The 13,581-nt window shown below is 34.8% G+C and overlaps 1 protein-coding gene across 4 annotated transcripts in view; it reads right to left on the bottom strand.

Annotated features, from left to right (window-relative positions):
• Window positions 1–13,581, bottom strand: part of LOC129268565 (fibrillin-2-like) — a 115,666-nt gene that overhangs the window by 14,536 nt on the left and 87,549 nt on the right. For all 4 annotated transcript variants that reach the window (XM_064104933.1, XM_064104934.1, XM_064104935.1 and 1 more), the window contains 16 exons: window positions 12,442–12,567; window positions 11,661–11,753; window positions 10,165–10,293; window positions 9,399–9,524; window positions 8,910–9,022; window positions 8,477–8,696; window positions 7,750–7,875; window positions 6,528–6,647; window positions 6,023–6,142; window positions 5,388–5,501; window positions 3,983–4,126; window positions 3,560–3,706; window positions 3,136–3,282; window positions 2,719–2,865; window positions 2,295–2,441; window positions 1,880–2,026 (listed from right to left, as the gene is read on the bottom strand). In XM_064104933.1, the coding sequence (XP_063961003.1) occupies window positions 1,880–2,026; window positions 2,295–2,441; window positions 2,719–2,865; window positions 3,136–3,282; window positions 3,560–3,706; window positions 3,983–4,126; window positions 5,388–5,501; window positions 6,023–6,142; window positions 6,528–6,647; window positions 7,750–7,875; window positions 8,477–8,696; window positions 8,910–9,022; window positions 9,399–9,524; window positions 10,165–10,293; window positions 11,661–11,753; window positions 12,442–12,567 (2,166 nt within the window). The remainder of the gene's footprint in view (window positions 1–1,879; window positions 2,027–2,294; window positions 2,442–2,718; window positions 2,866–3,135; window positions 3,283–3,559; window positions 3,707–3,982; window positions 4,127–5,387; window positions 5,502–6,022; window positions 6,143–6,527; window positions 6,648–7,749; window positions 7,876–8,476; window positions 8,697–8,909; window positions 9,023–9,398; window positions 9,525–10,164; window positions 10,294–11,660; window positions 11,754–12,441; window positions 12,568–13,581) is intronic.

The following is a 13,581-nucleotide window of genomic DNA, read 5'->3' as shown; positions in this document are numbered from 1 at the left end:
CCGGGGCGAAACAAAAGTGCGCCAAAAGTCATTTTGGGAAATTTCAGATTTTTACTTTTTGTCATGCCCAGCTGAAAGACAACACTTTGAAGAATACTTCAGCAAAATATTTCTTTCCGGAATTTGCATAAAGGTTGTTAATTTCCTACCTCAAATCGTAAAATGTGACACTTTTGGGAAATGCCGCGTATATGACAACTTAGTTGAGAAACAAGCCATTTCACAGGAGGTTTTTCATGTAGGAATATGAAATGGCACCCACATAATCCAGATATATTCTTTTTTCGTGTGAAAGGGTTCAAATTAGATAAAAGACACATTTTCAAGAGGTTTATAGGATAATTATTCCTCGAAATAGGCTGAAAATCCATGTTTTTTGCATTTACATTAGAAACGTTTGGATTTCCGTAGATTTCCGTTTAAATTCTATCATCATCATTTTGCTAGATGTCTAAGCTTTAAGTCGATACCAAATTTAGCTGCCCGTTTTTGCCCGTTTTCATGTTACAGCCGATTTTACTTGACACAACACCCCCAAAACCTGTTAAAAAACGGTCATTTTCATACCGCGCAGCCATCGCAGCGTACCGTGTGGGGTGTTCATTTTTGCACGGCGAGGACGATTCCCCTTCCATTCCATGAAAATGACATGAATTCCGGGCTTAATGCAAACAAAATAAAGGTTGACAACGCATATTAGGACAACCAGCCCTCTTCCAGAGATAAAAGTTACTTGTAGAATAATTTCAGCCAAAAACTCTCCTCATAGTAAAACATTCGTGGTGTTATATACTCTGCGTTTTACCCAAGTCTACGCCGCTTGATAAAGCACGGTTAATATTTTAAAGTATCTTTAAATGACCTAATGATCATTTCGATGCCATAAAATTATTTTCAGGATCTCATACACACTTTTTAGGCATGTGAGAAGCATAAACCAACATTCACTCTGGTCAATCTTAAAGTAACACATAACACAACGTTTATATATTGCTCATTGGTTAGCGTAATTTGTCTTTTCGCAGATAGGTTTTAAGTAGCCAATCAAAATTTGGTATCTAAGTGACGTCATATCGGCTTTAAATTATGTTCAGTCGATTCTACGCCCAAAATTACACTTAATCAACATGTTAAAGTAAAAATATAACACGGAATGTAATTTTGGCGCACTTTCAACTCATTCTGGCCCACTGTGCGGCGCCGTCACACAGCGCCCTTGGTTACAGCCAGGCAACGGCAATGGGGGCACAGCAGGGGGAGGCACTGTATACTAATTATGTCAAGAAAATCGGGAGAGGGGAACCCAACTTTCCAAAGTCTCCTGGTTTGGAAGACCGGCTGGATGTCTTCCGGCAGGTTCCCCTTCCAAGAATTCACGTTCAGGTCCTGAAGCCTCTCCCCCAATTTCATTTCACACACATGAGATAATCTTGTATTGAATAGATGATATATGAAAAGAGGGGAATCTACACCCCAGGAAATACCTGTCCTGGGATCCGTTGGATCTCTTCCTTCTGGGAGGTCACGTAACCCGGTTTCCCCCTTAAAATCTGGTTGATTGTGGCTTGATGAAATTTTTTTAGAAACTGTGTACTTGTTAACATATTGTAAATGTCATTTTAATGATTCTGGGAAAATCCCCCAGAGGCAATAAAAGTTGAGAAACGGCTATTTCATGTTCGATTTGTATTTATTCTCGCAATAGCCTATTCAATGGTGCATTATATATTACCTGGACTTTAACTCCAAAATAATTTCATTGAATTATTGATCATTGACGTTTATATCCGAGTAGACATTTTAACTTTTTATGGGCAGAAACATAAATACAAAATGTGTTGAAATTAGATTTCTTAATTGATTTTCCTTCTGAACATACCAGTTGAAGTGATCGTTGTTGGATGAGTGGTAGAATCAGAAGTAGTTAAAACAGTAGGACTAGTATATTCTGTTACAGTTGGGCTGGGTTGTATGGTAGTTGTAGGTGGTGGGCCCTCTGTGGTGGTGGTTGTGGGCGTGGTTATTTCTAAAAAAAAATAGAAATCACAAGATGTCATTTTGTAACTACAAAACAACAACAATAATACTACTAATAATAATAATTGAATATAACATTTATAATAATGCAGTAGCATATTCAATAATGCACTTCATACTTGGATTTAACTCTCAAATAATCTGATGAAATTATTAATCATTGACGTTTATATCCGAGTAAACATGTTTACTTTTTATGGGCAGAAACATAAATACAAAATGTGTTGACACTAGTTTCATTTTTCTTCTAAACATACCAGTTGAAGCCATCGTTGTTTGAAGAGTGGTAGAATCAGAAGTAGTTAAAACAGTAGGACTAGTATATTCTGTACTAGTTGTGCTGGGTTGTATGGTAGTTGTAGGTGGTGGGCCCTCTGTGGTGGTGGTTGTGGGCATGGTTATTTCTTTAAAAAAATATAGAAATCACAAGATGTCATTTTGTAACTACAAAACAACAATAATAATAGTATTGATAATAATAATTGAATATAACATTTTATAATTATGCAGTAGCATATTCAATGGTGCACTTCATACCCTGATTTAACTCTCAAATAATCTGATGAAATTATTGATCATTGACGTTTACATGTATATCCGAGTAGACATTATTACTTTTTATGGGCAGAAACATAAATACAAAATGTGTTGACACTAGTTTCATTTTTCTTCTAAACATACCAGTTGAAGCCATCGTTGTTTGAAGAGTGGTAGAATCAGAAGTAGTTAAAACAGTAGGACTAGTATATTCTGTAATAGTTGTGCTGGGTTGTATGGTAGTTGTAGGTGGTGGGCCCTCTGTGGTGGTGGTTGTGGGCATGGTTATTTCTTTAAAAAATATAGAAATCACAAGATATCATTTTGTAACTACAAAACAACAATAATAATAGTATTGATAATAATAATTGAATATAACATTTTATAATTATGCAGTAGCATATTCAATGGTGCACTTCATACCCTGATTTAACTCTCAAATAATCTGATGAAATTATTGATCATTGACGTTTATATCCAAGTAGACATGTTTACTTTTTATGGGGAGAAACATAAATACAAAATGTGTTGACACTAGTTTTATTTTTCTTCTGAACATACCAGTTGAAGCCATCGTTGTTTGAAGAGTGGTAGAATCAGAAGTAGTTAAAACAGTAGGACTAGTATATTCTGTAATAGTTGTGCTGGGTTGTATGGTAGTTGCAGGTGGTGGGCCCTCTGTGGTGGTGGTTGTGGGCATGGTTATTTCTTTAAAAAAATATAGAAATCACAAGATGTCATTTTGTAACTACAAAACAACAATAATAATAGTATTGATAATAATAATTGAATATAACATTTTATAATTATGCAGTAGCATATTCAATGGTGCACTTCATACCCTGATTTAACTCTCAAATAATCTGATGAAATTATTGATCATTGACGTTTACATGTATATCCGAGTAGACATTATTACTTTTTATGGGCAGAAACATAAATACAAAATGTGTTGACACTAGTTTCATTTTTCTTCTAAACATACCAGTTGAAGCCATCGTTGTTTGAAGAGTGGTAGAATCAGAAGTAGTTAAAACAGTAGGACTAGTATATTCTGTACTAGTTGTGCTGGGTTGTATGGTAGTTGTAGGTGGTGGGCCCTCTGTGGTGGTGGTTGTGGGCATGGTTATTTCTTTAAAAAAATATAGAAATCACAAGATGTCATTTTGTTACTACAAAACAACAACAACAATAATAATGGTATTGATAATAATAATTGAATATAACATTTATAATTATGCAGTAGCATATTCAATGGTACACTTCATACCCTGATTTAACTCTCAAATAATCTGATAAAATTATTGATCATTGACGTTTATATCCGAGTAGACATGTTTACTTTTTATGGGGAGAAACATAAATACAAAATGTGTTGACACTAGTTTTATTTTTCTTCTGAACATACCAGTTGAAGCCATCGTTGTTTGAAGAGTGGTAGAATCAGAAGTAGTTAAAACAGTAGGACTAGTATATTCTGTAATAGTTGTGCTGGGTTGTATGGTAGTTGTAGGTGGTGGGCCCTCTGTGGTGGTGGTGGACGTGGTTATTTCTTTAAACAAAAGAATAGAAATCGCAATATGTCATTTTGTAACTACAAAACAACAACAATAATAATCATCATCATCATCTGTTGTAATCTTCAAAGGGCTCTGCAGCCTATCTCGAAGATGAAATTAGACTTGGACGCACGTTACGAGGAGTGAGGGATATTTTCAAGGTGATTTTGCAGGAGCTTTTGGAAGCTATCAAGCGAAACTGCATTAACTATTTGAAGAGGGAGTTTATTCCATTCAGGTACAGATCGTTGGGCAAAGGCAAATTTGTCAATATTGCCTCCTGGACGATATGTCTGGAAACACTTGTTGTGATTTTTCCTAGTGACAGTGGTGCTTAAGGAAAAGAATTTTTCTTGGGGTATTGCAGCAAGGTCATTCACAATCCTATACACCATGCCGAATCTGCTTACAGTGCGTCGAGAAGACAGGCTAGGCCACTTCAGCTTGGTGAGCATGCTAGTTACACTGCTGGTTCTACAGTAATCAGCTAAAACAAAGCAAGCCGCTTGCCTTTGGATTCTTTCCAAATTCTGTGTATCCATGATAGAGTGAGGATCCCAAACACTGCAGCAGTACTCTAAGTGAGGGCGTATAAGGGACTTGTATGCTGCCTCTCTGAATGACTGGGGCAGAAACCTTGTATTATGCCTGACAAAGCCTAGCTATTGGGTAGCTTTCTTGCAGATCAGTGAGATATGGGTTGACCATTTGGAGTCGATGGATAGGGTAATTCCGAGATATTTAATAATAAAAACTGAATATTACATTTATAATTATGCAGTAGCATATTCAATGGTACACTACATACCCAGATTTAACTCTCAAATAATCTAATGAACTTATTCATCATTGACGTTAATATCTTAAGTTTTCTAAGTATTCTAAGCTATTTTCCAATACAAAAGTGCAATCATTTTGATGCAAAAATATCAATAACTACAATGCACTGGTCTTCATTAAACTTGGCCCCTCTCACATAATATATATCAGAGTTATCTCTAACATATAATCATAATATACTTACATCAAAGCAATGAATTTCATGTTGACCTAGTTTTCTTTTTGAAACATATGGAGGTGCTTGATCATACTCCTGATTGCAAATCAAGAAAGTATATCTGGCTTGGAAGAAAGGTACTCTTAATTATTACCACATCATTATTTTAATTCATATGAAGAAGGTGAGATCCCCAAAACTCTTGTACCTCAAACTGATCTCAAGATTACCCTACTACTTATTTTTGGTCAAATTACCAATTGAGCAATTAGTTCCAGTATAACCAAGTGCGCAGGTACAGCTATACATGTTGATCCCATCTGTACAGGTCGCTCCATTTTGACAAGGATCAGATTCACACTCATCGATTTCTACATGCGTAAAAATGGAAACATGAGATCGTTAGAGTCGAACAGGAAGGGACATGAGTGAGCAATGCGGAATAAGGTCATTTGGCAGGGAAAAAAAACGAGTAAAAGAAAAAGAAGAAGAAGAAAAAGAAGAAGAACAAAGAAGAAGAAGAAGAAAAAGAAGAAGAAAAAGAAGTAAAGAAGTAAAGGAAAAAGGAGAAGAAGAGGAAGAAGAAGGAGAAAAAGAGGATGAAAAGGGAGAATAAGAAAAAAAAGAGGAATAAGAAAAAGAAAAAAAGATGAAGAAAAACAAAACAAATAACAAAAACAAACGAGAACAAAAAGACGAAGAAATAAGACTTGAAGAGGAAGGTGAAAGAGAAGTAGACAGAACAAGTTTAAAATAGCATGTAAATCGTACAGTACTTTTACAACCAGTGGCAGTCTTATAGTAATAGTAGAAGGAGTAGTTGTAGTATAAGTAGTACTACTAATAAAAAAGTAGTAATACATTTAGTATTTCTTACAATGAAAATCATTACCTATACAAGAATCATTTCCAGTTCCAGTGAAACCGTCATCACAAGTGCAATAGTAGCTTCCATATGTATTTGTACAGTTCCCATTACTACACGCGTCTGTTGCATTACATTCATTAGTATCTAAGAAAAGAAAGAAAACAATAAAAAATTTTCTTTTCAAAATAGATGGATTTCCATCATTCAATTTATAATCAAAGTGTTTAGTATTCTTACTTGGAAGAATGATAAACCAATTTAAGGGCGATATGGTTTCACAAAAAAAGTTTTTAAACTTGAAAATTCACTCAAATAGTATCAATGGTTTAATGAGAAGATAAATCATATTGCTCATATCGCAGGAACCTTGCTTTGTTGGCATTTTCATGAAGCAGACTGGGCTTCCAATTGTAGTATTTAAACCACCTTTGGGAACTTTGATCGCTTAAGTTGGAATGTTTATATAAATTGTTATTCCAATATCTTTAAAAATCGGATCGCAACGGATCTTGTGACGTGAATGACATACCACTGCATGTAAAACCATCATCATTCAGCTCAAATCCAGGATTGCAAAAACACGAGTAATTCCCCGGAGAGTTGATACAAGTTTGGTTGCATTCATGATTCCCGAGACACTCATTGATGTCTAAAACAAAAACAAAAGGAAATTATTGTACCATTAATTGAAAAGTGAGGACAAGCCTTGAGTAGTAGTAGGAGCAGAAGTGAAAGTATTTCCAGTACAGCTATACTATACATCCTATCATGAATAGTGGTTAACGATAGGGTCACTAGCGTACCTACGGGGGGGGGGGGGGGGGGGCAGAGGGGGCAGTCTGCCCCCCCTGACGAGCCACAACCCATGCAAAGGACGTATCCCTGCCCCCCTGACGAGCTTGAAAGACCTTTTTTGCCCCCCCCTGACGAGCTTGAAGACCTTTATTGCCCCCCTGACGAGCTTGAAACTTTTTTTTTTTTTTTGCTTGTCAAATTTTTTTCTGGTACGAAATCCTTCATTTGTGATTGAAGACCTTTTTTTTTTTTTTTGTATGTCAAATTTTTTTCTGGTACGAAATCCTTCATTTGTGATTGAAGACCTTTTTTTTTTTTTTTTTGCTGGTCAAATTTTTTGGCGGACGGTTTTGCCCCCCCTGTTAAAAATCCTAGGTACGCCACTGGATAGGGTTGATATGGTTGGAAGCATTATGGTCAGACCGGTACTATCATGGGGGGGGGTGGACCAGGGGGTCGCCATTAAGATATTTCAAGGAGTGAAAAGAGGAGAATGGCCAGGAGAAAATAGAAAGGGTAAAAGTATTTAAAAAAGGAAAACGAAACAAGAGTGTAAAAAGGAGAGCTTTGGGGACGGCAGCTGGGCTAAAGCTAGGGTGATAACGACATAGTGCCGTTGGCACATCTCAAAATTTATACAAGCAAAGTATATATTCCAATATTATTAATTTACATGAACATTTGACTGACAATACTTTCTGCCATAACTAGGAAAAGACTCGACTGCAATGATGTATTAATAGTAGAATTTATCAATGATCAACACACTCTACAATTAATAGGCAAACCTAACATGCTGAGAGTGAAATTGATTTATGGCTAAGTATTTTACGAGTATTCCACCGTTATGGACAATATGATTCAGATTATTTCAATATTTATGTTGTCGCTTTATTCTAGGGGGGTATTCATGGTTTGTATAATAAAGATCCATATCTGGAAACTCTTTTACCCACCTACGCAAGAAGCATCCCCGTTTCCGGGTTGGAACCCCACAGAACAGGTACAAAAATAGCTACCGTCTGTATTTGTACAGTTACCGTTACCACACACACCCGTAGATAGCTCACATTCGTTGATATCTGTAAAAGAAGGAGAAGGTAAAGTTAGTACCATGATGTAGATGTTGTTGATGATGGTGATGATGATGATAATGGTTGTGGTGATGGTGTTGATGATAATGGTGGTGGTGATTATGATGATGACGGTGATGATGATAATTGTGGTGGTGATTATGATAACAAAGATGATGATGATGACGATGATGATGATAAAGGAGAAGTGAAGAGAAGGAAGAGTATGACGATTAGTAGACAAAAGAATAAGACAAAGAAAAAGAAACAGGAATAAAAATATGGAAGGAAATAGAAATAAGAAAATAGGAGAAGGGGGAAAAAAAAAAAAAAAAAGAAGACAAAAAAAAAAATGTGTAAGACAATAAACATGTTAGTGATAAGATAAAGAGACTGGTATAATATAGCATTAATTGTGCTTTGTTGATCTATGACTCGCTCTTCTCGTCCCTCTTTATTTCATTTCAAATCAACTAACAACAAAATTACACACTGAGGCAAAATACAAAACAATATAATCAATACAATTTATTGAATGATTTTAAAGCTTAAAATCATTATCAAAGTAGGGCTGAGAGTTCTACGTAACAAACATTTTTGAAATACCTACCCTCGGGCATAACTTTATGGTTTGGTTCAATAAGTCGTGAGCTTGGAAGAAGTTCCATGAAAATATTCTCCAGATCAGATTCAGTCAGTGACGAGTCAGATTTTAGGTCAACCCGGAAGGAAATCAGAAGAAAACTTCCTGCCAAGCTGTAGTTTTGCACAGATACAGCCTGCAACGTGTCTTCACTTAGTTCTGATGACGTGTTGAGGTAACGCAAGACCTTAAAAGTAACAAAGAGTGAGTAATTTGATTTTAAAAATATGTATTATTCTGATCTTCGAGACTTGCAGAAAGCATTGATGAATGTATTTCACACACCAGAAACGGCCAAAACAAATTGCCAAAAATAATATTCTTTCAAACTCTCATGTAAGCACATGAATTTTAGCCAGATTTAAAGCTTTGTGAAATGACGCCTTTCCAAGAAACTTACATCTTGTGCCAATTTCTGCTGTTTTTCTAGGGAGTCAATTGTCTCTGGGTAGGTAACAACGCCAAGCCCGTTGATAAATGAAAAACGAACGTTGAATGACAGCGTCAATGCACCTATTTCATAAAAGCAATAAAAATATTACAGATTCAAAAATTAGTATTATTATTGTTTTATTTGGAATTTCAGATACCTAAATAATACAAAATTACAAACAAGTCAATAAGAAGAAGAATGACATTTTTGCATGATAAAGAAAATATGACTTGAATGAGAGTTGGGGAGGCTGCCTGGGAATAGAAAAGATATACATGTAGAAAGTACTTATATTCTGTTTTTTTATACCTCTAAATTGTTATTGTTATTATAATTATCATCATCATCATTATTATTTTTATCATTATCATTATTATTATCATTATTATTACTTTTATTTTTTTAATTATTATTACTATTATTATAATTATTATCATTAGGAAAGTATTTTCCTACCTTGACAAACTCCATTGATTTCTGTTGTATCATCCTTGCATACGCATGAGAAGTTACTCGGTATGTTCACACAGTTGAATTCAGTCTTGTTGCAATTATCCAAGTCACGTTCACATTCGTCAATATCTATTTCAGTGTAAGAGAGTATTTCATAAACAGCTCTTTAGAAAACTTAAAAACATAAAATTGATTAAAATACAGTGAAACACAATTTCAGAATGAATATGCCATCTAGCGATTGCAAGGGCAGTGTCTGATGGGACAGGAGGTAAGACAATCTAAAACTTACGTCAAATTAAACAATAAGTAGTATATCATAAATAAAAAAAAGTATTATAGGAATACATACCCAAATTAGGCCTGTTTGGCTTCTTCTGTCTACCCATTTTATCTCATGTTTTTTTTTCTCTACTTAAAAAATTGCCTACTGGCTAACTCCCAATAATACAGTCCCCGCCATGCTCCCTCCAGACCAATGCTATCTGTGTATTCTACTATACATTGCATTACTATTGTTAGTGAACACATATGAATTAATTAATTACTCAATCAATAATAAATGAATTAAATCATTCATTTTTTATCAACAAAGAAAAAAATGTATACATGTATGAAAAAAGTAAATAAAAATGAATAAATTAATAATAACAAATAACTACATAAAAATATAAATAAATATACTAATGAATATAAAGATAGATTAATGGATAATTAATAAATAAATGAACAATAAACAAATAAATAAATAAATAACAAATATTAGTACCTTGACACTCTTTTGGGGACATGTTTTCGTATCCTGAATGGCAGGTACAATTATAATCTCCTGGTATGTTGTTGCAAGTAGATATATCAGGCAGGCACTGGTCGACACCAGCTAGACATTCATTAAAATCTAAGAATAAAATAAAAGGATAAGAGTTGAATTTAACTCTTCAAAGATCTCTTTTCGGTTAGCTTGTTCAATATATGCATGATATTGTGTAAAACGAACCGCAGGACTAAGCGCAAAGTTAAGGTCCATCCCACAAAAATGTTGATTTGAATTAACACAGAAAAATCACACAAGCATAACGCTGAAAATTTCATTAAATCGGAATTAAAAAAGAAAGTGGTGATACTCTAAATTTCGCTTATTCTTTTACAAAAGAGTTATATGCACATGAGAGAGTCGGTGATGTCTCTCACTCACTATTTTTGTTTTTGTGTTTGTTATGGTTTAAATCATATAATACATGTATCTCAATTTTGGGGGATTTGACAATAGTGACCAACTTGACAGAACCATAAAATGATGAAACAATGCTAGTTTTTACATGTTCAGTGAGAAATAAATCCTTGTTTCACATGTCAATGAGGAGAACATGAAACATTTCATATAATGAAATACAAGATAAATAGTAAGTGGATGATGTCATCAGTTTCCTCATTTGCATACCAACCAAGATGTGCATTTATTTGTTTTGTGAAATTAAGCAAAACTTGAAAATGTCATTACTTTCTTATCATACGTCCGATTTCAATGATTTTTTTTCAGTGTTAGTCTTTGTTGGATTTTTCTCTTTTTATTCAAATTTACATTTTGGATGGACTTGTCCTTTAATGCAGATCATAGACTACTCTTGTTCTCATACTCCCTGTACCGTACTTAGCCCGTCAGCGTTATCAAGCTACATGTAGCAGAGGTGCTGTAGCCGAGTGGTCCAAGGCGCCGTCTAGATATTTGAAAGTCCGGGGTTTGAACCCGGCCACGGCACCTACATGTATGCCCGCGAGCGAGGCATTTAATCGGCGGTGCTCTTTCATCCTGCATTACATAAATGGAAATGCTATATGTATTCTTGAAAAATAGGTGTGGACCTGCTTCTTTTAAGAATAATACGTAACCTGTTTATTATCATGTTGAGTTCCAATTTATCTTCCAATAATTTACAGTCAAATTGAATTACTGTTCTCTAAATTTGGAAAAAGTATTAACAAATAAATCATTAATTTATAACTGGATTGCGTTTGATATCAGAATAATTTTTCATTAATACAAACTGTTAAAACTAACAAGTATCTTTCCTCTAGAAGCCTTGTGAAATTTTGCCATTTTTACAAGCCTACATCATCACCAATGATTTCAAAATCACAACAATAACACTGACTGTAAATCGACCGATGGTGTACCATTAACATAATGCAATAACCATGATAATTTAATAGATCGGGCTGGATTAGGTTTAGTTGTTGTAACTGCCACATGATCTAATGTTTTACCTATACAGGATCCATTTATGAGTGCAAAGCCTGGATCGCAAGTACAGTTTTCAGATCCCGTGGAATTCATCAATCCCTCAGTACAGAATATCTCTAAAAAATGAGGTGAGAGAAGGTGAAATAATGTTACAAGGAGAATTGAACTGTCATGTTGTCAACTATTATCGTAATTGTAACCATTATATTAATTAACATAATTGATGTTTTCTTCAATTCTCATGATTATTGATATCATTATCATTGTACTATAGTAATCACCATTAATATCATTGTTATTAATATTATCATTATAATCATCCTATTTGCAGCCATTTTAATTGTAATATATTTTTTTGTTCTTTAAGAGTTTTTACTTCTTTTAACACTACTACTACTACTACAAATACTATCTATTACAACGACGAAGAAGACAAGCTTTAAAAAAAAAATCTGTCTGCTTATAATTTTCATTTTTTGGTGGCTTGTTTTTCTATTCTTAGATGGAATGATCTCCCACATTTTCAAAGCTTGGTTAATCAATTTTAATGGCATACAGTTAACAAATAACAACAAAACAAAAATCACGCAAATGGACATTTTCTTTCCACACTGCCATACACTATACCCACACTCCCAAATATGTGCTCACACACACTCACATGCTCACACACACACACCCACTCACGCTCCCGTACGTACCAAAACAAACACCCACGTACACACACTGACTCCAAACACACATTCACCCTATCCTGCCCCATTCACATCAACACCATCCTTACAAACTCACACATTAACTTACCAATACACGAACGTTGATCAAGTCCAAGCCTATAGCCTGGTTCACAAGAACATGCGTAGGAACCCAATTCATTTTCACAAATCTGGTCACAGTTGTTGGTGTCATTTTCAGCACATTCGTTGAAGTCTTAACAAATCAAGATGTAAGAATTGAGGAAATATTGTTAATGTATACAATTGTGAATCATTTTGGGACAAAGGAAATCAAAATACATCACATTCTACGCATGACGATAACTTATATTAAAAAGACTGCAATATTGATTGTTCATTACTTCAAGAGAACATTCTGATATGGGATGTGTACTATTTATCATGGATTTGTGGTTTTTTCAAGAGTACCGATTCCCATGGAAAAGTAATCAAAATACTGTATAACATGAATAGCACCTTGTTTTATGTCCTCAAGCAAAAAATTATTTGAAGTAAAACTTTTGAAACAAGGCATAAGCTATTTTGTGTCCCGCCCACTTATGAAAATAACCAGAAATATCATGATTTGCGAGGGCACGCAACAGAATTGTATTGAAACTTCATTGTGAAATGACTGGGATTGAATAACACTTGTCATAAGAGTCTTGCGTAAACTTTGATGTTGACCTCAAAATGAACTTTGACCATACCATGTGACCTCCTAACACAATAAAATGCAGGTCCCCTAAGTACGTATACCATCTCAAGTTTGGTTGAAAAAGTGATTTACGGTTACAGAGTTATGTGTCATAAGAGATTCTTGCACGAAAACTTTAAAGTTGACTTGAAAATGACCTTTGACCTTACCATGTGACCTTTGACTGCAGCCTAACATGCAAGTCCCCCAAGTACATCTACCATCCAAGTTTGGTTGAAAAGTGACTTTCGGTTGCGGATTTAGGTGTCATAAGAGAGTCTGTCATGTTAACTTTAACATTAACCTAAAATGACCTTTGACCTTACCATGTGACCTCCAACTGCAGCATAACATACAGGTCCCCCAAGTGCAACTACCATCCAAGTTTGATTGAAAAGTGACTTACGGTTGCGGAGTTAGGTACGTGTCATAAGAGATTCTTGCATGTAAACTTTAACGTTGACCTGAAAATGACCTTTGACCTTACCATGTGACCTCCGACTGCAGCATAACATGCAGGTCCCCCAAGTG

The sequence above is a fragment of the Lytechinus pictus genome, chromosome 9, assembly GCF_037042905.1.
Source record: "Lytechinus pictus isolate F3 Inbred chromosome 9, Lp3.0, whole genome shotgun sequence".
Classification (NCBI taxonomy): domain Eukaryota; kingdom Metazoa; phylum Echinodermata; class Echinoidea; order Temnopleuroida; family Toxopneustidae; genus Lytechinus; species Lytechinus pictus.
The sequence above is the reverse complement of the archived record's forward strand: the minus strand, read 5'-3'. Positions and strand labels throughout refer to the sequence as shown.